This window comes from Equus quagga, chromosome 16, assembly GCF_021613505.1.
Source record: "Equus quagga isolate Etosha38 chromosome 16, UCLA_HA_Equagga_1.0, whole genome shotgun sequence".
Classification (NCBI taxonomy): domain Eukaryota; kingdom Metazoa; phylum Chordata; class Mammalia; order Perissodactyla; family Equidae; genus Equus; species Equus quagga.
The window spans coordinates 71,794,358-71,819,875 of NC_060282.1; the positions used below are offsets into that span (position 1 = coordinate 71,794,358).

General features: G+C 35.1%; 1 protein-coding gene across 1 annotated transcript in view; it reads left to right on the plus strand.

The window, feature by feature from the left end:
• CRISPLD1 (cysteine rich secretory protein LCCL domain containing 1) overlaps positions 1 to 24,150 on the plus strand; it is a 46,731-nt gene extending 22,581 nt beyond the window's left edge. Inside the window, exons 3-15 of the mRNA XM_046642369.1 lie at positions 4,225 to 4,343; positions 4,689 to 4,821; positions 5,844 to 5,959; positions 6,674 to 6,774; positions 8,393 to 8,533; positions 8,703 to 8,763; positions 8,874 to 8,940; positions 9,145 to 9,275; positions 10,979 to 11,022; positions 11,113 to 11,185; positions 16,498 to 16,573; positions 20,289 to 20,419; positions 23,084 to 24,150. Coding sequence (XP_046498325.1) covers positions 4,225 to 4,343; positions 4,689 to 4,821; positions 5,844 to 5,959; positions 6,674 to 6,774; positions 8,393 to 8,533; positions 8,703 to 8,763; positions 8,874 to 8,940; positions 9,145 to 9,275; positions 10,979 to 11,022; positions 11,113 to 11,185; positions 16,498 to 16,573; positions 20,289 to 20,419; positions 23,084 to 23,135 — 1,245 coding nt within the window. The 3' untranslated portion in view covers positions 23,136 to 24,150. The remainder of the gene's footprint in view (positions 1 to 4,224; positions 4,344 to 4,688; positions 4,822 to 5,843; positions 5,960 to 6,673; positions 6,775 to 8,392; positions 8,534 to 8,702; positions 8,764 to 8,873; positions 8,941 to 9,144; positions 9,276 to 10,978; positions 11,023 to 11,112; positions 11,186 to 16,497; positions 16,574 to 20,288; positions 20,420 to 23,083) is intronic.
• The last annotated feature ends 1,368 nt before the right edge of the window (positions 24,151 to 25,518 follow it).

The window sequence follows — 25,518 nt, forward strand, 5'->3', positions numbered from 1 at the left end:
CAGTCCTTTGTCATGATTTAAGATTTCTCATATGCGCGCATGAGCATGCGCGCGCACACACACACACACACGCACGCCCACACAGGAAATGATAGATCCTCCATGTTGAACTGGCTTAAAAATAGCATCGGAGACCAAGTATGTCAATAATACTCTAAATGCTCCTTTTAGTAGTAAAACTTCATTGATGACTCTAGTATGCTCTAAGAAGGAATGGCTTAAGGATGTAGTTGGAAAACAGCATGGTTTTCATTTCTATACACCTCAAGAACCCATTTTATAAAGAAATGGTAATTTTAAGTGTGGTTTGGCTTTAAATTAGTGCTGGGTGAAGAGTTCAGAGAGAAACGATGCCAGTTAGGCCATCTTGATTTAATTTACAAACCTGAATTTAAACAGAAGTGTGTGGAGACTAACGTACATTTAAATCGGATGAATATGAATTATTGGCAGGCCTAAAACCTGAATTAATATGTTGTAGCATAAAAATATACCTTCTGTGCTGTTGTAATGTGATGGTATTTCTTCCAGGACAGCTATGTTTTCAGTAAGTTTTTTTTAAAGAATCTTCTGGATTTGTATTATTAAACTTGACCTAAACACCTATGCTTGATTAGATACTTTAAATAATTACTTTTAAAACTGTCACTAGTGTTTATTGATAGTAAATTTTAGTTGCATGCCCATCTGCCTCAGTTTTTATATTAAAATAATATATTTACCTATTTTAGCATTATTATAGTTCGCTTAATATGCTTCCCCCCCATTTTAATGGATTAAGTAGAAAACTTGTCATGCTGTAAAAACAGCTTGTCTATAATATGTACTCAATAATTGACTTTTAGTTCTTGAAAGGTACTGAGTTATCATCTATTTCAACTAACACATTTTACAAATGAGAAAAACTAGCCTCTAAAGCATTTGAATGATATGCTTTAGATTTTATTCCAGCTTCTAAACAACAGATGTATAAAGGAACTTTTAAAATACAACATATTTGTGAATTTGGAACCGGTTATATATCCTCTCTAAAAAAGATCCATCTTCAATTCATGGGAAAAACTGACATGTCACCTTGTAGAATTGTGTAAAAAAAGTAAATTGATCTTGAATAAAGGTCCTAAGGACTCTTGCAAGGGCTCAGCTGGGTGGTTCTCACTCTGGGTCTCTCACAGCTTTGCAGTGACCTAGACATGCAGAGTCACAAGTCTCCCGCCTGGGCGAGGAGAACTCCAGCAGCGGGGACTCCTCCCTCCCTCTCTGTCTCTCTCTGGTCTTTCCACAGTATCTATCTGTGTCTCCACAGTATCTTTTTGTTACCCTGAAGAGGTAGCTGGCCTCCTCATTTGTTGGCTCAGTTCTGTCAAGATATATGTCTTAAAAGAGAAAGAGCCAGATAGGAAGTGTATTTCCTAACCAAGCCTCGGAAGTTTCACGGGGTCATTCTGTTTATGAAGGAAGTCACTCTCCAGCTCAAATAGAACAGGAGGAGAGGGAAGTCAGTTCCACCTTTTGTGCGAAAAGTGTTTTTAAAGCCTTCACAGTGGTTTCAAGGCATTTTTGTTTTTTTAGCGTCTAGGAACTGTTTATGTTTTTCTTCTGGTTCCTGGCTGCTCTTTGAGTATGAGGTTGCTGGATTAGAAACCTCTGGATAAGTGTAGTTTCTCTGTGCGTGTGACTGAAGTACTGTGCAAGAACCTCACGTCCAAATTGAAGACAAGAATTTGTTTGTCACTTAAGGACAACCTACTTTTGAGGGAAATCTACCTGCAAACATACTTGCTTTTGAGAGATGACTATCTCCAACCTCTGGATACAAAAGAAAATTAGCATCTTGATCGTTTTCTGTGTACTTCAGCCAAATTCTTTGTTTCTTATCTATGTTTGGGTAAACAATGGTAGCAACTTGAATTAGACCTTTGTATAATTATATAAAATATGTAAATATTAGGTCTAATTTAAGCAATGAATTTAGTTAATGGTTTGTCCGTATTTGGCAATAAAAGTGCTTACCTGATAAATATTTATTCATAGCAAACGTTTCCGATGTTTATCTGACAAAACCAGTCCTCTTGAATATTTGATATTAATTCAAAGTAAAATTAAAGCTTTTGTGAAAATCAGCTACTTTTGCTGCTCTTAATTTTTTAGCTGCATGTAAATATACTTTTTTGTAGTTTTGCTAGGTAATAAAGATGCACTGTAATAAGAATATACTTATTCTAATTTTGCATACGTTTTACTTTTTGGCTTTGAAAACATGATTTTATGTATTTCAGATCCACAACTGAATGACGAGGAATGTTCCTTTGTAAAATATTATGTGAATGAATGAACTTCCCCTCCGCACACACACCATTTTTTGTTTTGTTTTGTTTTGGTACTTCTTTCTGCATACTGTCTTTTCTTTTCGGCCTATAATCATGATTAGGTTTTTCCATCCTTTAAAAAATCAAAACAAGCAAATGGATTCTCCCTAGAGCTTGGCATCTTACCTTTCTAAGCTTTTGTCCCATCTTTTTTCTTTGTCTCTAAAGTATTGACAAAGTAATGCACACTCGCTGTCTCTATTTCTCTTTCCAGTCACTTATTAACCCTCTGTGTTCTGATTTTGTACCTAGCATTGATCTGAAATTGAAATTGCTCTTAATCCTGAATTAAAACTTAACCAATCTCATCTTTTTTGACTTCTCTGTGGCATTGGAACCGCCTGCCCACTCTCTACTCTTGGAATCTCTTCTCCTATCACTTCTATAATGTAATCCTCTTTCAGTTTTCCCTTAATCTTTCTGGTCTCGTTTTCCCTAGTCTATTTTACTCACTCATTGGTTTTTTTCCCCTTCAATTTTGATAACCCCAGAATTTTCTTTTCATTCCTCTTCTCATTCTGTATCCTCTTCTTGAAGAAATTCTTCTCTAGGTGAATAACTTCAAATTCCTATTTCAGAGCATATCTCTTTCCCCAGAACCCTGGTCATATATTTCCACTCTCCACTTGGCTTAGATACTGCAAGTACCACAGACACCTCACACATCACCCTTTAACTATGCATAGAAATAGGTAGACAAAAATAGGTAGACAAAAATTGGTACAGCAATCTATTTCCTTTCACCTTGTTTTTTCTTTTACCACCTGCCTCAGTCATCCATCAACTTCTAGGAATTTAAATTTCCAAACATTATTTTGGTCTGTCTGCTCTTCTCCAGTTCATTGCTATCACCTCAGGTTGTGTCCTCATGTTTTAGTTCCAGGACTATTTTTCTATTCTCTTAACGTGCTCACAGCCCCGTAATTGTGCCGAGATTGAACCCAGTTCTACCTAACTGTATATTTTTCCCACCACACTTACTACTCTGCCTGTTTCTCAAATTAGCAAATTGAATATTAAATCCAAGACATGCAAAACTGTAGCAGTAATAAATTTGTAATTTTAAATATTTCTTTATAAATTATTTTAAAAGTATGAATTAATCACCCTCATTGAAATTTGTATAGTAAATTCATATATATTTTTTAGGACTCGGATTGTTAATCATTCATGTATTCAACAAACTTTTATTAACCACCTTGTCCATGTGGCGGATCCAGAAAATAGGCCAAAAATGCCAGCATGAAATAAATATCTGCACCCAAATAACGCACAGTGCCGTGAAAGAGCTAGACATGTAGACAGATACTAACACTGCAGTGTCATAGCTGCTAAACAAAGGAGCATAACAAAGCTTGAAGAGCCCCAAGCAAGGAATAGCTTACAAGTGAGAGAACTGAAAAGGTGTCAAGAATGTGTTATGTAAAGCTGGGGTCGGACAAATACTTGGGAGAAGGATGTTTTAGGCAAAGGAAACATTGCCAACAAGAACAAGGAATAGCATGTTTTATGACAGGGAACAGTGGGACCAAGGATCTTGGACCTTATGTGTATGGGGATTTGATGGATTAGGCAGAGGACTCACTCAAGCATCTTTGTGCCCACTTAGGTAATTCCAAACACTTGTGGGGCGGATTGGAGGGGTGAGAGATGGAGGCAAGGAGATTAATCAGGGGTCTAATGCAAAAATCTAGGTGAGAGATGGTGAGAACCCAAACTAAGATGTTGACTTGGCAAAGAAGAAAGAAGGGAAAAAACATGAGAACTGAGCAACACTATATTCTGCAGAAATGTCCAGACTCAACATATGCGTTATGCGTTTGTATCTGTATTTTGTTTTTGTCTTAAACTGTAGACATGGGACGTAGAACTGGAAAGATCTGCAGAATCTTGGGCTGAAAATTGTTTGTGGGAACATGGACCTTCAAGCTTGCTTCCATCAATTGGACAGAATTTGGGAGCACACTGGGGAAGGTAATTTAATGTGTAATTCCTTGTTTCTGAAAACATAGGTGTCTGAAATGAAATACTTATTAATCCATGACTGCAAAATTTCAGAGGCTTGGTGCCTAAAAAAAAAAAACGAGTAATCAAACCAACAGACATAATAAAAAATAAATGTCATACCAGAATGATAAACAGTATTTTAGACTTATTTTTGTTTTAACTCTTCATTGGTGTATTAGTATTGTAATGGGCATAAGTATTTAAGATTTGTAACTTACACAAAAATGTATCTCTATCGGTGTGTTTTGCTATATCCAGTTTTACGTTTTCTCCAACTTTACACGTTATTTGTGGTTATTTTCTTTCAAATAGATATAGGCCCCCAACATTTCACGTACAAGCATGGTATGATGAAGTGAAAGACTTCAGCTACCCATACGAACATGAATGCAACCCATATTGTCCATTCAGATGTTCTGGTCCTGTATGTACGCATTATACACAGGTATGTTTTGGGTATATTACATTTCATTCCTTTAAGTTGAGTTTGTATAACTATGGGAGAACTTAGGCTACTGAACATGTTTCTTTCTTATGTCGTTTGGTATAGTTATTAAAAAAAAAATCTCATAGGTAGTGATTTATGTAGGCCAGGCTTAACAAATTTCTGTAAACAATGAAATTAATTATCAGAAAAAAAGTCAAAACATCTACTTAAAAATACATTATTTCAGTGATTTTACATGTGAAACATTTTTAATATGGCTCCAATAAATGCAAATGGGGAGAAATTTACCATCTTCAGAGTCAGGTGTTGTAATTTTTTATTTTCGAAAGAATAAAAATATAGTTTTATTTAACAATGACATTATTTATCTGTGTGCAGCATTTATCTCTTTTTTTTAATATTCGATGTTTGTATTTGGTAATGAATATGTTCTAAACGTCTAAATCAAACAACTGAAGTCAGATTCAAATAGTTAAAGGTCACCGCAGATCTGAGTTCCTAGAATTTCTGTGGCCGATTATTAGGGAATGTAAAGCAGATAAATTGTTCTGTGTGCCTTTGCATGTGACAAGATTAAGATCAGCACTGAAGTCCCTAATAACCAGTAGCACAATGAAAATATCATGTTGTGTAAGAAATCTGAACACCTAAATTTTTGCTCTATTCCTTTGTGTTTGAGATGAGAACTGTTCCTTTGTTGGGTAAGTTTCTTCATAGACACATTAAGGCAGCATTTAGGTTTGTGTGGATGTAACTCTGAATATTTAGTAAATTTGTATTTTGAAGATGCTCACAATTTATATCCAGAAAGAGTTATTTACCTGTGGATCTCTTCTTTTATTTGAATTAAGCACTTTCCAAAGTCTCAGAAAAAAATATCCTTTTGACATCGTTTCATGTTGTTTTAAATGATGAGTGTTTGTTTCTCGAGTTCAGATTTTCTACATTTTTCTCCCAGATATTTTGTCTTATTTCGTCTTGGCCTGCCTTTTCTGAGCCTTTTCTTTTCTCTAATGTAGGTGGTGTGGGCAACAAGTAGCAGAATAGGCTGTGCCATTAATTTGTGCCATAACATGAACATCTGGGGGCAGATATGGCCCAAAGCTGTCTACTTGGTGTGCAATTATTCCCCGAAGTGAGTACATGAAACATTACTCTCAGATGTAAATTTGTCTTAACAACATAAATATGACTTCATATTCCTGATTTTTTTTTTCATTTTTACTGTGTATTATTGAGTAGTGTATTGTTTTAACTCACTTTATTTAATATGGTAACTATTATGGTTGCCTGATGCATAAAATCAATGCTTAAAAGGAATATGAAAAATAAAAATATGATCTTTGTGAAGACAGGAATCATATTTTTACATCTTCAGTTTTACTCATTACACTATTATTTTTATAAATATCTAATAATTTCGATTTATTAGGGATGAGCAACTATAAACTGAGAAATGTATTTTCACCTGTGCAAAGACCACTTGAATGATTGTTGAAAATATTACACAACCATACGTAGGATCAAATCCTAGTCTACAATCTGTTCTATTAAAACAAACGGAATATAAATGAATATCCCATAGCAAATTTTGATGTTTTGCAGAAGTTTGATTTTGTCATTTTTAACAATATACATTGCAAATTACTTAGAATATTTTCAAAAGAATGAGGCAGCCATTCTATATCTAAACCCAGTAGTCAAAAGGACTCTGTGATGAAAGATAGAAATGTCTTAAGTGTACACACCAAAATCATTATTTTGAAGAGTCTTATATAGTAATATCTTGCAATGTCTTATAAGTTATGCTATTAGACTACCTCTTAATAGAGTGGATCATCTCTTTAAGGGGAAACTGGTGGGGCCACGCCCCCTACAAACATGGACGCCCCTGTTCTGCTTGCCCACCTAGTTTTGGAGGGGGCTGTAGAGAAAATCTATGCTACAAAGGTATGTGCTATTGTGTTGTAATATTCAGTTTCATTTATACTTCAATCCAACTTCTGAATTAACTTGTGTTAAAAAAAAAAAGCAAAAAGCACATTTAATTATTACCTGAAAAGGTTCCAGAACTTTATTTTAAATATTTGGAAGAAGCCATTTAAAATATATTTTAAGTATTTATAATATTAATAAGTCTACTATACCAATATGTATTTACAGGAAAGTTTCATGATTATTCCAGAAACCACTTCGAATTCTGCTTTGAGATTATCCCAGAGTGACAAGTATATTTACATTCTTAAAAGCCATCTTGGTGTATTGTTGACCAAAGTTATTTCCATAACTGTCATTGCTTCTGAAGGATTTAGCAGTTTAACACAATTTATTTTCAGCACTTTAAAAGTTTCTGCCAAAGTACCTATCCATGAATCCTACTGAACCATGCGAGGTGGATTATACTGATTCTCTGCTTCTCACTGCAGAGTGTACAATTTCTTATGCCAAAGAAAAAAACTATAATGGTGTTATAAAACTCTTGTAAAAGGAGTGCTCTCAAATGTGTTTGATGTCCTAAATATGTTGTCCTGTTTATAGCACATATAGATAAGACGAATATGGCGAAGCTTTGTGAAACTCATTCTCTTTTTGGACACCCAAGTGAACAATTTTTACTCCCTTGCACTTTTCACTTAATGATGATTAAATGAAGATTAATTCAGACTAAATGTATTAGAAAATATATGAATAAATGCAGCCCTTTTGCAGTACTCATAGAGACATGTGTCTTTTTTTCCTTAATGACTGAATGCTCATTAGCTATAAAGAGCAGACAAGAAATGACCATATATTTCATTGTATCATATGAGCCATTTTTAATTCCTGGAAGCATTTGCAGCATTTTTCATTCTGTATGAGTCTCTCTGTTTTCTGTTCTCCTAACCCCCAAACTTCCAACCTACCTGCCCCTTCACGAGTGGCCATTGTATTTTACTTAAAGCTGACTTTCCTCTGCCTTCATACTTCCCTTTTCTAGGTTCTGAGTTCTTGGACACACATGAAAATAACACACCTCTCCAAAATGTGGCACTGTCAAGCCCTTGATATAAGTCAACCTAGAAAAAAATATTAAATTCAAAGTTTGAAATTATTCTCCATTTTCAAGTTTAAATTTCTGCACATTGAATTTCCTTCTGAAAGAGAAAAACCTGTCCATGGAAACCAATATTGTAGTAAATAACAGGGCCTGTCCTTCTTTAGGCTGAATTTCCTTTCAGGAGAATTTTAAATGTGATTCTCCTGAAAGTATTCAGAATATGTTTTCATTTTGGAAAGCAAATTCAAATTCACTAAGCCCTGACTTCGTTAGATCACTGTGCAGACTTCATGGTGTCATTATGAAAACCAACCCCTGAGATCACATTGAAATATCCTGATATCACATTGAAATATAAGCAAAGTTTAGAAATGACTCTATTTAATTCTAGCCAAACAGGTAGCATAAATGAATGAAAGGCTGAACGGCTTATGTGTGTGTTTCTTTTACTCCTTAAAGTATATCATTGTTAGATAATTTGTGCACATTGAAGATGGAATTCATGCTTCTTAAATCCATTCTCTCTTACAGAAGGATCAGACAGGTATTACACTCCTCAAGAAGAAGAAACAAATGAAATTGAGCGACAGCAGTCACAAGTCCATGACGCCCATGTTCGGGCAATAGCAGATGACAGTAACAGAAACGAAGTCATCAGCACGCAGCAAATGTGTAAGACGTCTGCAATATTTACAGAAGTTTTAAAGTTTACATAGATAGTGTCTCCGGCTATATTTTATTAATTTGAACATTTTTAGAATGACAGAAGCTTGGCATTAGACTATATGTGATGAATCATAGCAGCCTAGACATTATCTAAATTATTTTCTTTTTGTTTTAGCCCAAATTGTTTCTTGTGAAGTAAGATTAAGAGATCAGTGCAAAGGAACAACCTGCAACAGGTAATATTTATTGTTATTATTAAAATTAACTCACCAAACTATAAGAAATATTTTCATTTTATACTGGCATTCAAAGAAACTAAATTTTGTTTGCAATTTCTTTCTTTTAGATATGAATGCCCTGCTGGCTGTTTGGATAGTAAAGCTAAGGTTATTGGCAGTGTACATTATGAAATGGTAAGTATTTTAAGTGTAATTATTTGGGCATAGAGTCCTTTCATATCATATTTGATTTTTTAATGTGAAAAATAATTGACATAGGTATAGATATTTTTCTCAGAAATGTTTGATTAATTAAAGTTGTATAAATAATAACTAGTCCTGTCCTATGCAGAACTCTGAATTTTTTTAACATCCTTTTCTCCTCTCCTCTTCTCCAAGCAATCCAGCATCTGTAGAGCTGCAATTCATTATGGCATAATAGACAATGATGGCGGTTGGGTAGATATCACTAGACAAGGAAGAAAACATTATTTCATCAAATCCAAAAGAAATGGTGTTCAAACAGTTGGGTAAGTACACGAATGATCCTTTGGACCAGAGATTTTACGTTGGAACAATGAGTTAACATATTTTTTTTAAAGCAAAACATAGAAGAATTTAATTTATAAAGAGAGAAAGTCATTTTTAAGGCTCATTTCAACTACATAATTTCCATCGACAAAAAGGAAAAATGTTTAAATTCAAAGTTGAACCATTTTGCTTAAAAAGCGTATGGTAAAACTCCAAATTTTCTAGAGTTTTATTAATAATGCACAAGTTTACAGTTTTTCCCAATGTGGGATAATAAATTTTTCAACTATGACACAAAATACCCCAGAGAAGGCTAATTGATTTGCATATTCTTCCTGTGCTGTTTAGGGGAGAATAGTTTATTTCATGCAACAGTAACTTCATTAATAAGATAAATTAGATTACTAGATAAAAGAGCATTTTGAAAAGTCTCTAAATATGTAATATACTATGTCACCTGTCTTTTGTTCATTTAAGTGTAATTTAACCCAACGTAAAAGCATTGATTTACTGTTGAAATGTTTCTCACATTAAATATACAAACTGTATTATTCTAAAGCACTATATATTTTCATATATACTCTATAAAAAGTAGAAAAATATGGGCTTTTGAAATATCTTTGTAGTATCTCTTTCTTCTATGTAAAAAAATAAAACTTTCTTAGGAAATATGACATAGTCTCTTTACTTTGTGACCATACAATTGCATGAAACTCCACAGTAGGGAATGTATAATGATAAGAAAGAATTTATTAAATATCCTTGCAAATTTACTGGAATGACTTCCTAAGTATACAATTTTGTTCGAAGGCTTGATGCCTGGTTTTCAGACGTTAGCGATTACTCTCTTAAGTAAAAGCTTATAGAAACATTTATTGATTAACTTATTCATTCAGCCAATATTTATTATTGCCTTCAATAAATAATAAATATTAGTTATTAGCATAAGTAAGCCAAACACTGGATGTTGCATTAAAGAACATTTATCTTATTATTTACTTTTGTTCTCTTAACTTAGTTTTTTATTGTGTTTATTGTAGAAACTCTCTTGAAACTTGAAGACCGTGTCATATTAAAGTACCATCACAAATTACCTTTTGCAATAGAATTTTTTCTGAAAATCTGGGTATAGATAAATCAATTAAAATTTTGATATGTAGTGATATATCTATTCTTATATTCCTGCTTTTTAACAATGCATATAATGAGAAAAAAATCATTCATTTCTTGTAGACATTTTACTAGATACTAGGGGGAACAAAAAAATGGATAATGTGTACTCCTTTAAGGTACTTATTATCTGGTAGTCTTTTTACACTACATATATTTACTATTGTGAAAGCTTAAATAGTTTGGTTCTGTGGTGACAGGTAATTAATATATTGAGAGTTTCAATTTTAACAGGAAACAAATATATAGATACAAATATGTATTATTTTATGATATCTATAAATTTTTGCTATTAATAGTGGAAAGAGATCATTCTCGAATATCAAGAATGGTGTTGATTTGGTTCATACTTGAAGATAATATGGATTTAGCATAAAACAGATTATATATTCTTATACTCCTACATATCTAGATATTTAAATAAGTGTTTAAGAAGAAATAAAGTATTCATAGACCTAAACAGATACCCGAAACTATGTGGGTGATTATGCATATAAGGAAATGATTGACGTTTTTATGTTTTTATCTTCAGCAAATATCAGTCTGCTAATTCCTTCACAGTCTCTAAAGTCACAGGTTAGCACTTTTTTCATGTTTTCTTACTACTGTGTTGCATGTTATTGTTTCCAAAGGATTTGCTTATTGTTTTGTGTTTCAATTCTTCAGTTCAGGCTGTCACTTGTGAAACAACTGTGGAACAGCTCTGTCCATTTCATAAGCCTGCTTCACATTGCCCAAGGTAATGTTTTCAGATTTTCTCCTCCTTTTTTCCATCAGTGAATATATGTGGGGCTTTGCCCTGTGATAACTGTTTTTGCCTGAAATTGTGACGTCCCTAAGGTTCAGAGGGTGTATGTTCTTGATTTGCTCAGCAGCAGGGAGCAATGGGGCGTCACAAAATCCATGCCTCCAGGCACTCCTCCTGCGCATTCTCCAAAAAAATTATTTTTTTGTCTCTATAATAATTTTTATTTTAACATTCAAAACAAAGAATCAATGTTCACGCTGACTGCTTTGCCAGGCTTGGCCTGGCAACAAGTTCCACACACACTCAGGTACTCGTCCTGTCATTGCACAGCTCTGTAACTGATCCACTGAGGGCACTGAAGCCCGTTTCCCAACAGTCAGACTCCGAGTTCATCTTCCACATGGATGCCTTACCCGAAACAGGCTGTGGGGCGCCTGCACTTGGACTTGCCTCCACATTCTGAAACGAGTAAAGTTAGCACAATTCTTGTGGCGACTTTCACCTCAGAGTGTCATGTTTATTGAAGTGGGACTTTGAATGGGGAGTTGGAGGTACTGTCTGCTCCGTAAAAAAATTGACATCTTCCGTAGCTCTCTAGATTGCATGCAGTCAGAAGTAAAATAAAGTTCAGCAGTGAGCACTTCCTCCTGTTCCCTCATAGCAGGGCTTGTGCATCCACTCTGTCTGTTCACATGTGTTGGGAAGGGTTCTGTCTTCGTCCGCTTGGGCTGCGCTTACAAATACCCCAGACTGGGTGGTGTAAACAACAGAAATTTATTTTCTCACAGTTCTGGAGGCTAGAAGCCTGAAACCAAGGTGTTGGCAGGTTTGGTTTCTTCTGAAGCCTGTCCTTGTTGCAGGTGGCTGCCTTCTCTCCTGTCCTCATGAGGTGGGGAAGGCTGGGGAGGAGGGGAGGGAGTGGAGAGAGGAAGAGAAAGAACACTCTTCTCTCTCCTGGGATCAGGCCCCACCCTTCTGACCTCATTTAACCTTAATTACCTCCCTAAAGGCCCTATCTGCAAATACAGTCACGCTGGGGATTGGCCTTCAACATATGAATTTTGGGGACACAAACATTCAGTCTATAATAAGTTCTTACTACAGAAACTAAAATGACATAATTCATATTTTTAAGCATTGTCATCTAATTCCTAAATTAGATAAATCTTGTTATGATTGGTGAGTCAAAAAGCCCATCTTCTGCCTTTATTTTTATTTTTGTTCTGTATACGCTTTTTAAAAAACTTATAATGGAGTTTATCTGCTATAAAATAATGAAAAATGTTTCATTTATCTTGACCGAGCTAAGGTGAAAACAGTTAGAAGTATCATGGCCGTAGCCATAACCAAGAGTGAAGTGTGTTCCTACACACCCAGGCTTAATTCCGGCCACACCACCTCCGTTAATGCAAAGAAACCCCATTTTAACTCTAAAAACCAGTAATGAGATTTAGAGATATAATCAGAATGGATCAACTATAGTTACTAAAAAATTAAGAGAGCTCACTTTTTATGGAAAAGTTTATTTACTTTGGAAAAGGTTCATCATTTGCCCTTTGAAAAATGAAGCAGTGTTTCACTTAAAGAGTAAGATTGGTTGTTCCCGAGGTAATAATGACTGTGATGTTGATATAAGGAGTAAGTACTTCATTTTCTATCTCATTTAAGGAGTTTCTTGATTACAAATGCGATGATAAAACCAATCAGTTCCTTCACTTAGAAATAACTAACCTGTTTCCTTCTAAAAACCAAATCTGCTTATTTCTACTCTAATGCAAAAATACTGTTGTAATATTTTTGGTCAGCTAACTTGGTACATGCTGATTTGAAGACTTTTAAATTCTTCCACATTTATTTTTACTGGAATCAGTGCGTTACACAATGTGTAGGATAGTTTGAGTTTCCCCTGCTGTTTGAAGTGCAGCTCGTATGTTTTTACCATCTGGTCACTGATGAATTATGCCAAATATTTTTGTATAAAAATGTAATCTCCTCTTACTGGAGCTTCACTAATTATGCCCTTATAAGGCTCACAGATTTAATTAAAGTCGTGGTTTGTTTTATAATCTTAGAAAATTTTGTAAAATTTTTTTTTCCAGATTTCTCAAACCCCTCTGCTTACACATTGTATTTTTATAGAGAGAAGAGACATATTGCTAGTTGAGACTGTTAATTTTAGCATTGTGATATGGTGAAAAAAAGCAAGAATTTTAGAATTATCCATTTATAAATATTTATTAAATACCTGCTATATACCGTATTATGGTAGGCCCTAGCCGTGTGACTAGGCTTCTGAGGACTAATTTCTGGGGATAATCTCTGTGAAGCATTCCAGTAGAAAGCTTCTGTCTAGTAGATACTCAGTAAACGGTAACTTTAATATCTATGGGATCTATAGCGATATTGTTCAAAGAGGGGAAAAAAACCATTTGAGTAAAATATTGATAAATGTTTCCTATTTATTGGCTTATTCCGGGAAGGGAAATATTCCTTTAAAAGGGAAATATCTAAGTGTTTTAAATTTAATTTTAACTTTTACTGTCACCAATGTAACAAATCAGTGCAAATAATGATTTATACATAGTTTTGACCTTAAGTGGTCTGGAAAGCTCCCTCCTGTTTTCTTTTATAGATTAAATGAAGCAAAAGTTATCTTTTCTTTTGTCATATAAAACTTTTAATAGTTTCATAAATTAGGTTATAGTAGTAGTATTTATATGAAAATTTCCAGTTTTTAGGAAACTGTATGGTTGGTGCATCTGTTTTAGAATTTCTTATCATTTAAATAAGTTGAGACATAAATCTATTCTGGAGAAAGATGCCAAGAGCAAATAAATGGAAGAAAGTAAGCGCAGGACAAGCAGGAAGAAACAAGATTTTCTTGCACAGTCGTGTCCTTGAAAGGTTCCATAGCTGGTAGTACCGCCCAAAATAAACTCTCTCTATTATTTAGGACCATAACCTTGTAAAAATTGTGTGTGTGTGTGTTTGCGCATGCTATTGGAAATCTTTTTTTTTTTCCAACTTGGGGATGAGGTATAGGCAGGTGGAAATCTTATCCTGATATCTAGAAACAATTAGATCTTTAAAATCGATTGAATGCTCAAGATGTAAAAGCAGGTGTCATTAAAATGTGTCAACATTTTTCTTCAAAGCTTAGAAGCAAATTGTTGATAAAGGAATGTTTACTCCATCACTATCTACATTCTCAGGAGTCTGTAACACGATGTTCAAATCAGACATTAGAACACAAACAAACCAAAACCTCCTCCAGTCTTTCTTTGACCTGAATTTACCTAAGTAGAAACGAACTCGGTTTCGAGCTGCTGACCTTGGCTTTTCACAAATCAAGTGCTACATATGGTCAAGGTGGAGCCACACAGCATGATCCTAAGGGCAGAGCACGTGGTTTTACTACCACTGGAGGGACGGGGCATGGCCAGCAGTTCTCAAATACAAGGAGAAGATTTTACAGTCAACGGGGACACCCTTCCTCCTCCTACAGAAACCTTTGACAGCATCTTTTATAAAAATCAACCCTTTAATTTAATGTTATAAAAACTCAGATTCATTTATTAGTTATATTTAAATGGCTCTGGTTTAGATATAAGAAGTATATGTACTCTCTATATAGAGTGTTATATAAATTTTATCAATAGAATTTTTTTTTTTTAAAGACTGGCACCTGAGCTAACAACTGTTGCCAATCTTTTTTTTTTTCTGCTTTATCTCCACAAACTCCCCCGTACATAGTTGTGTATCTTAGTTGTGGATCCTTTTAGTTGTGGCATGTGGGACGCCACCTCAACGTGACCTGATGAGCAGTGCCATGTCCGAGCCCAGGATCCGAACCCTGCGCCACCTCAGGGGAGGGCGAGAACTTAACCACTCGGCCACCGGGCCGGACCCCAATAGAAATTTAAATAAGAAACATAGCTATTTTTTACAAGCTATCTTTAGGAAGAGCTGCTTCAGTTGGTAAAGGTAGTTGCAACTGAAGTTGTTTTAGAATGCTTTTAGGAAAATTATTGATGCCTTCATTAAACAATGATTTTCGTGTAGTCATTTTGTTGAGACTCTGGTTTATAATGTAAAATGCATTGTGTTTTCTTCAGTGTTAGTTTTTAATTTCCTTTTAGTGAATGAGAGTGTGTGTGTGTGTGTGTGTGTATGTGTGTACGTGTGTGAATTCAGAACAGCCAATTAATTAAAAAAACGTACTGGGGGCCAACCCCGTGGCCAAGCCGTTAAGGTTCTGTGTGCTCTGCTTTGGTGGCCCCACGTTCCTGCCTTCAGATCCCAGGTGTGGACCTACTCCGCTCATCAGCCATGCTGTGGAGGCATCATCCCACATACAAAATAGGGGAAGATTGGCACAGATGTTAGCTCAGGGACAGTCTTCCTCAAGCAGAAAAAAGAGGAACACTGGTAATGATGTTAGCTCAGGGCAAATCCTCCTCACCAAAACAAACAAACAAAAGTACCACTTGACAGTTTCTTAAACTCTGGGAGTGGATTTTTTGCAATATCATTGATTGATTGAACACTGATAATTGGATCTTATGTTTAAATAAAAAGTTTTTGGAACCTTTAAGCCAGTCAGATGTCGGTAAGGCAATAAGATATCTGGAGAAAGAACATTCTATGCAGAGAACAAGCTAAGCGCCAAGGCCCTGAGGAGGCGCCTATTTTGTATGTGTGAGAAATACATTAGGCCAGTGTGACCGGAGCTGGTTGAGGAAGTGGAAGAGGAGTAGGTTATAGTCAGAGAGGTAATGGGCGGACAGAATGTGCAGGGCTTATTGGCCGTTGGAAGGTCTTGTCATTTATCGTAAATGAGATGGGAAGCCACTGGAGCATTTGGAGCAGAGCAACGATGAGACTGGACTTGTGTGCTTCACTGTAAGTGTGTGGAAAAAATAGTTTGGAGGGAGCAAAATTGGAAGCAGAGAAATCAGAGGAGAGCCTATTGCAGTGAGCCAGACATACTGAGAAATGCGTCCTGATGTTTCTTTCAGCTATAAATCCCCAAATTAGAAAGCTTCCTGGCTAAATTAAAAAGCACAAAGAAGTTAAAAAAAAAAAAAAGAAAAGAAACATTTGTGCTAAAAGCTGGAAGTGGATAAAGTAAGCAGAAGCAGTTGTGTCCACTGCCTGGCTTATACAATTGACCTATTTCAGGAAAAAAAAATGGGTAGGATCTAGAAGGCTGAGTTTACTTTTGTGTATGCATATCTATGGTCTTCTTAATAAGAAAGATTGAAGTAACCAGCTACTGAATATTTTTATGTATATTTTTTCAGAGTCTACTGTCCTCGTAACTGTATGCAGGCAAATCCACATTATGCTCGTGTAATTGGAACTCGAGTTTATTCTGATGTAAGTATCTTAATTTATGCAGCTCTCAGTATTCATGTGGGTGTGTATATTTATACACACACATATACATGAGTACATATACACACACTCATATATATATATGAGCCTGTGTATACATATACAGTTAAGTGTATATATGTACACTTATATTGAGAATAAGGAAACAGATTCTCTGTTGACGTACATAGTCTCAGAAGAGTTAATCATCAGTAACACTGAAAAATGAATACCCATATATGCAAATATGAGTGCATAATAATTTGACTAAATTTTTCTTCATATCCTACCCATATATCTTATATCAGACACGTAATGAAATGGTCTGGAGGCATTCTTGAGAAGGAAAATGCATTTTGCTTTTCTTTAATCCTCCTTTGGCTTCTTCAGTATTCGAAGAGTAAACTGGATAATTAAGAAATTGTCAAATATATGAACAGCATCTTCACCGCCAAAGGAGCATTTAAAAAGTAGCAGAGAATCAAGAACAGATAAAACATTAAAATACGTACAAAAGGAAACCAGTTGAGGGATATTGCAATGGATGACATTACTGGGGTTGGACAAGGAATATTAGCTGTAAGGGCTTCAGTACGTATAAGCGCTTTTTGAGCCAGGTTTCAAGTGTGGGTTGGTAGAGAGGATTAGGGAACACATCTAGGTGGGATGACTGGCATCTACAAAGATAGGGAGGTGAGAGCAAGAGAGCTGTATGCAGGCATCACATGGTTTGCTTGTCTCTGAGCTGGTGAGAATTGAAGCTAAAAGGGGCTGTGGCCAATTTTGAGTGAGGGGTGAAGGGATCCAGCTCTTGAAACCTGTGAATGGAGGGTCTGAATGCATGCTGATGAGTTTAGATTTTATATAGCAGTCCTTTAGAAACCATCACAAATTCCTAAGCCAGAAAGTTACAGAAACAAATCAGGAAATATACTCTTGATACACTATTCAGTAGAATACTATGGAAATATGATTGTGGAAAGATACCTGAAATATGTGTCTTACCACCCTGTTTCTCTTGGTGAAGTTCATTGAGGTCCAGGTTTTTGCAGTTCAGCTTTACCTTTGAAGTCATTCTCCAGATCTGAGTCTCTCCCAAGCTTCAGCTTTGCTACATTCTTATCTGTACGTTCATCATACTACTGGTATCTTAATTTGCTGGTCCTCATGTTTGTGCTTATCTTCTTGTCTCTATTTGAAGACGTCCTTTTTCTAATTTTTCTATCTGTTAAAATCATGATCATTCTTCACATCCTAAACTATTGCCACTTTCTCTGTGAACTGTCTTGCTGAATCTACTAATGCAAGTCTGACGTCACCCTTCTTTCAACCCCTGTTCCTTTGTAGCGCTTAGCGACTTCTGTTAGGTACTATGATTGTTTCCCCACCTCTTTTATTCATTTTTAAGTTTCTTGAGGGCAGCAGCTGGGCAATTCATGCATCATTTTTTCATCAACAATTTGATGGGTGCCAGGCTATGAAGACGACAGGCTTGCTTCCTGCCTTAACAGAACTTAATAGCACACAGTGACATCAGACATTAAGCACGTAGGTGTTTGTTGAAAAAACGAATAAATAAATGTGTCTGAATGAGCATATCTAGAATCACAGAGATTTCCAAAGAAATCATTCTTTCTAGATTGTCCCTTTAAGCACCCAAACTTTTAATTTTAGTCACGTGTGGTGAAAATCTTTCAAAATACCCTACGCATTTCTATCCTTATAAGCCATCTCCTTGCTAGAGTTAGGTTTTGTTAGAATTTATATCCTGAGGTCATTATATTTTCCTACCTCAGTGAAATGGGTAGGTAATTATGTATTATTATATGGATCCTTCTAAAAGTAAGTTGGAAATATAAAGTTTACTATTAAATAGTAAGTACTGAGTCAGAGATTCAGTCATTGACTGACAATCTTCCAACCCCCTAAAAAGTCCATTATCTTTTTAAGTACAAGATATGAAAAGATGAGGACCAATCTACCAAATTCCCCCCTTCTCTTTCCTTCCCTCCCCTTTCCCGTGTGTGTGTGTGTGTGTGTGTGTGTGTGTGTGTCTCTCTCCATTTACAGAGTTACAATTTGTACATTCTCTTGCTTTGAACTTTTATTTCTCATTTGTTACAGATAAAGTTAATTTCTGCATTCATTTAAAATGTTCCATTGCTTTCGCAGATAAATTCTTCTTTCTTTAATTCATAATATATTAATTCTTGTCAAGTCTGTGTATGAAAAGAAAATCTCTTCTGACCTTTGAACTCAAATAGGAATGCCTGCTGACTGCATAGTTATGGGCCAAACAGTAGTTTCAAAACATATTAAGTGCTTGGATTTAGTGAATGTTACATCTAAGCACTTTTCCTGCCTTGGGAAAAATGCTGATAATAGTCCTTTAACAAAGCAAGATAAATACTTGAAATATGTACAGAATTATTTTTAATTCCATCTGTTATGAACCGTATTGGATACAAATGTTAATTTAGTGAGAGACTTTAAATGGTGAATAAAATGCTTCCTCAGAGTAAGGAAACGAGGTTCTAGATATATGGCATTTTGTGATATAGAAAACATGAAAAGGATTAAACAGCTTGGCATTCGGGCTCTCTGATCTAATAAATACTGACTGAAGCCACAAAGTTCAGAGCACAGTAATAAAGCAAGGTCATGTAAGATGCACATGCTTATGTGAATGTAAAAAAGCACATTAAGTCACTCACATGTGCATAGAGATAAGAAAAGAACAGACTGGTGGGATCAGAAAAGACCCGTGGGGCTATGAGGTGGATTGCTTTCTACTGAAACAGTTCAAGTGTTTCATTTTGTAGGATTTCCTCAGGCTATACTCAGCTTTGGACAAATTTTCATAGAACATTCAGATTAAAGCAAATGTTAAAATCTAGAGAAGACTTGCATGGGCCAAAAGAAAACAGTTGACTTCTAGAAGTCAGTAGTTTTAAAAACATGAGAGTGTTGTACTTGAAACAATAATTTTCTCCTCCTTAGAAATCCCATTCAATTCAGATTATGTAACTGGTACATTGTAATCATAGAATTTTCCTAGTGCTTCATGTCAGACCATTCAAACCAGGGTGAGAGGCGTTGTAAATCGAGGTAGCGGTTATGACTATTCGCCATATTTCTCTTCTTGGGGTCATTCTTTCAGGCAAGTTTTCTGGGCATAGATTATATTATTTAATAGGAAAAAAACTCCCCCATTTAATATAATCCTATATTTTTGGGAAAGGGATGGTAGACATAAACAGAACTGTTTGAATTTTTTCTAAGTCAGAACTGAGCATAAATGAGGTACAGATAATCCCATCGTGAACATTCGGCCACAGTGGCTCAGGAGGGACTAGCAAAGGCTGAAATTTAAGAAAGATAATGAGGCCCTTGAAGAGATAAAAAGAGCTAATTTGCCTCTTATTGCCTCCACAATAGAAAAAGCCTGCTGTTTGGATAGGCAAGTACTTGCTGGATTAGATGGTGAAGAGGTTTTACATGGCAGCCGCCCTGAAGATGCCCCTTCAGACTTGCTTAGCATTGGCTTTGACTTTGTGACTTTGGAAACTTTCCTTGATGCACAAAACATCATCCAGTAGCTGCTCACTGAGTATCCATATAGAGACAGATGGCAGCGACTTCGGTCCAGTAGAAGAGTAGGCTGGACAAGCTCAGCAGAAATTTCCTATTAACGGCAGGTTTTTCCTTGCTCCCTCAGCTGTCCAGTATCTGCAGAGCAGCGGTCCATGCTGGTGTGGTTCAAAATCAGGGTGGTTATGTTGACGTTATGCCTGTGGACAAAAGGAAGACTTACACTGCCTCTTTTCAGAATGGAATCTTCTCAGAAAGGTAAATTAAAAAAAAAAGAACGTGTGTATTTATACACACATATATATACATGTATATACCATCTGTCCCTTTATGCTTGCGTTACAACCAACTCACTTTAGTATGGGTTTGAAGTCATGTGGCTGAGCCAGTCTGTTTCCTTAGCACACTGTGTAATAGTTGGTCCTCCAGGGATGGGGGAAGCTGCAGTACCAGAGGCGCCTGTCTGCTGCAGGCTTATAAAAATCAACATGAAAATCGGATTACGAGTCAGAACCACTCTTTTGTTAATTGATTTTATAATGAGCAAATTTCTTTCATCCTCTTTTGGATTTTCTAGATTAGTTTTTATATGTAATTCTTTCTAGGTAAGCAAGGCACAGAGTATTTCTCTAATCCAGTTATTTGACAAAGTATTTGACCAAAACAATGAGTCTGATTTTCCCCCGAACCAAATTCTCTTTTTGGTTGGAAGTTGGATGCCTAGTATGATATTAATGAACTCTTTCCGGTCATCTCATACTACTTCGTCCATTAGTATCATATATTTTACTGGTTTGGGAAAATTCATGTGACTTACTTTATCAGGTATTAATAAAAGTTAAGAGAAGAGAACCTGTAGTCATTTTTCAAATCATTGGTACTTGTGGAACAAATATTCAGTCCCATGTATTTTGTATGGATACAGAAAAATCCCTAGCTTTTAGACTTTTACTGGGTTGTTCAAAATGTCAATGGAGGGTTCACATATACAGTAAAGTTTCTCTAAAGGACACCAGAGGATGTGACCTGCAGGGTATCCAGATGACCTTCCACTTAACCATCTGGGTGCCATCTTCATAAAAAGACAGACTTGTATTTAGCATCTATTTTCAGATGAGACTACATCAAGACATCATTATTAAAAAGCTGAGTTCTCTACCGCCTGCCTCTTCTGGCTCATAGCACTACTCTAGATTACTAACTTATTTTTTCCTAAGTCTGACAAAATTTAAATTCTATTGCTATCACACTTATTAATACTTTTAAACATCTGTGGTTTCAAGAAAAATTTTAGAAAGTAAATTTAATGGTCAAATCTGAAAGATCCTAAGAATTTCTTCACTGAAACACATACACACACATACGGAGCTCTCAATATATATGACTGACATATATATATATAAAAAATATTGTATGATATTTAAAATAGATATGCTGTATAAAATAGATCCTTCAGTTATAGAGTCTGATATGCAGTTCTATAAGCTAAACTGAGTGACATGGTTTCGTTTACTTGTCGTATTTCTTAAATTTATTCCAAAACTATAAGATGACAGATGATATCCTACAAAAACTGGGAGCACCTACCATGAATTTTCCAGATACTGCTAGGCACTTTAAGTGTATTGGCTCCACCAACAGCTCTATAAAGTTGATTCCATAAACCCGAAGTTAATAGATGTGTTAACTGAGGCTCAAAGGGGTTACATGATGTGCCCAAGGTCATCTGACTTGTCCGTCTCAGAGCTTGGGGTCAGCTCTAGGTCCGTAGGCTCAGAAATACGCATTTTTCCCAGTGCCTCACTGTGTTCAAAGAAGACACACCACCAAACACATTCACTTTCTAGGGCACTTTGTGAATCTGTTGCCTACAAAAAAAGTGGCTTCGACTGGCTATCTGCTTGTATGAAACCTGGTGCATGTGTGTGTTTATTGTGTGCATGTCATGTGTGCACACTTGTGATCTTCATACTTCTTTCACTCTAACACTTTCCCCTTTCTTTTCTTGTACATGAACAAATATATAAGACGAACTCTACCTTGTCTCCTCTTAGCATTTATGGTGTTATCTCCAAAAGCCTTTTATTATTCTTAGGAAAATAAAACTTTGTGCAAAAATGTAAAGACTTCAAAGTTTACATTGGATTAGAATAAATAATGATTAATGGCATTATCAGTCTGTTTTAACTTTTAGGCACTTAAATGAAACATACCTTGATTGATATTGCCAAATGAAATATAAATAATTTAGGAAAGAATAAAGTATATGATTTTGCATTGCTTTGAACTTCCGTTTTGAAATACTTCCAAAATGAGATTGAGCACTTCTATGTGTGTTTCCATTTCAGTGAAGAAATTCTTAGGACCATTCAGATTTGACCAAATTTCCTCAGTAAAATTTTTCTTGAAACCGTGGATGTTAAAAGTATTAGTAAGCATAATAGCAATATAATTTAAATTTTGTCAAACTTATGAAATGATAATAAGTTAGTAATCTAGAGTTTTGCTGAACTCTGTCTTTTTAACTTGCAGTTAACTTTTAACCATGCCAGTCAGTTGTAAATCTGGATCTCAGTATTCCCCAGGAAAATGGAATGATAGCTGCCTAATTCTGCTTTATTAGAACCAACGGTGGTAATATATGAAAACATGATCTAGAATCTGTGAAGTTCTATACAAAATACTGTTATTACCACTCTGCCTCTTAAATTTCTTTGGTAAACTTACAGCCCAGCATACAACCAAGGTTTAAGGAATTATGTCATTCTCACTCAAGCTTTCCAAGAACAATAAATTATAGTGACCTAAGAATTGACCATCTGGATTCACAGAGCTGCTTTCTTGACTGTCATAAGAAAATACGATTTATTTGAAGGATTATATATGTAGATGACATCAGTATACTTTTTGTATTTTTTGCAGTTTACAGAATCCTCCAGGAGGAAAGGCATTCAGAGTATTTGCTGTTATGTGAAATGGAACACTTGGAACACGTAAAGACTATTCCAAATGCCATATTTCTGAAGTTTGTATAGAACTGTAACATTACTGTACAGAAGATATCAACTATTTTCAGCCCCCCCCCAAAAGTGCCAAATGCATATAAATCTTGATAGACAAATTCTGTAAAATAAAACATGGGACATTAGTAGCTTTGGGAAAGGTAATGAATATGTAATGGTTTTAGAAATCCTGTGTTAAATATTGCTATATTTTCTTAGCAGTTATTTCTACAGTTAATTACATAGTCATGATTGTTCTACATTTCATATATTATATTTTATGGTGCTTTGTATATGCCACTAATAAAATGAATCTAAATATTGAATGTGAATGGCCCTCAGAAAATCATCTGGTGCATTTAAAAATAATCATCTAAAAAGATGAAGGAAACTATATTATCACGTTTTCCCCAGTTCAATACTATGCTCTTACGTCCAAATAATCTCAAATTATTTTCCACTTAATATCTGTATAGTTTTTCTCTTCTGTTAAGTTGGGGCTTATAGAATATTAAGTCCTGATATTGCACTTCTTATTTTGTATAAAATAATTCCTTAATATCTAAATGAATCTGTTAAAATGTTTGATTCCTTGGGAACGGCCTTATAGTAAAAGGAATGAAGTCAGAGTAGTGGTATGAAAACATTTGTAGTGATCATATAGTAAATATAGGGTTAAGCGTGGGCAGCCAGAACTTTGTATTGTTGAAACTGAGGTCACACATTTTCTTTCGTATCCTGGCAAATATTCCTGCAGGCCAGGAAGTATAATAGCAGAAAGTTTAACAAAGATAAACTAATGTATTGCATCACCATTGCTACTGATTTTCTTAATGGTAAATGGCCTTGTGTATAAATGTTGCCATATTGTGGTACCTATGATGGTTATATATTAGTTTCTATGAAAAATATGTTGTGCTTTGAGACTAAAAATATATAAAATTTTAGTTTTGGTATTTTTTTTTCCCTGCTGATGAATTTACTCTTTCCCTGTAAACATATTAAAATTAATCATGTTTCAAAATATTCTTTTCAGTCCCCTTTGCATCTTTATTTTGATTTAGAAATCATTTTAAATTAACAGAATTATTGTAAGTCTTTTAAATGTGGGTTATTGACATTAATATAAATAGCATCCTTAATACCAGAAATCTGCAAAATCAACTTGATTATTTAGGTATTTGTATATGAACAAGAAGATGGACAATCATATACTTAGAAGCATTATATGAAGGGAAAATTTGAATAAAAAGAGATTAATTTATAAACAAGAAGGAAAGAATCTGAAAGATATGAAGTGGTGATAAAAGAATTGACAAAACAATAAATACTTCAAATATTTTTAGAAAGTAAAAGAGTAGGTGTTTAGGAGCAGATAAAAGAGTGATAAATTACAGGCAGGGACTGGGCAAAGTAAGAGAGCTGGATAAAACAGAAAATGAAAAGAAAAGGGGGGGCTCACATAACAGCTGCTGGAGAGCAAATTGTGAAGAAACTAACATCAGGATCAGTTCTCAAGTATTGGCCAGGAATTAAACAGTCTGAAATATAGGTAACCAAAACTTAACCATTTATACATAAAAAGTTTCCAAATTTAAAGCAAATTTTGTGGGAACATTTTTTTCCAAAAGCCACCTTACACCTTCTTAAAGAGTATGATTGAAATTCATGTTCTGTTCCTCACTGGCCCCCAAATGGGGAAGCCCCATCAATTCTGTCAGTATAAGGATTCACGTATTTGCCCCTAGTTTAGCTATTCATCACTGGTTTCCCTTACTATTGCAGTGTCTCCAGCTGGAGCCTCCTCATTTGTTCTTCTCCATTCCTTTTCAGTGCATCCTTAATTTTTTCACTGGAATTGCTCTCTTCCATAACTTGCCGTTATTTAATAAAACCAAATCATCTTAGAAAAGCATTTAAGAACCTTGTTTTGTTCCATATTCCTCGTCTGTGCTCTTCTGCACAAGATGTGGCCTTGAATAAGTCACTTAACTTTCTATGCTTCTATTACCCCACCTGAAAAAATGGGGCAAATAATACCTCATTAGGGATTGCTCTAAGAATTAATTGAGATATTCTGTATAATATACTGAAAAGAACATCAAACACATAGTATGTGGTCAATATATATTTTTATTAACATCATTATAATCATTTTTGTTATTACCTTGGGGAAACTATGCATCTATTATACTACACTGCTGATCCTTCAGCATTTAACTAAGTGTGAAATCCTCTAGGAATTTTCCTGCAATTCTCCTGGTAAGAATTAAATAATGCTCTCTAATACGCCCTTTCAATTTGACCATATTAAATTTTTAATTTTGCCTTGTATTATATTTAGTTCTTTAAAAC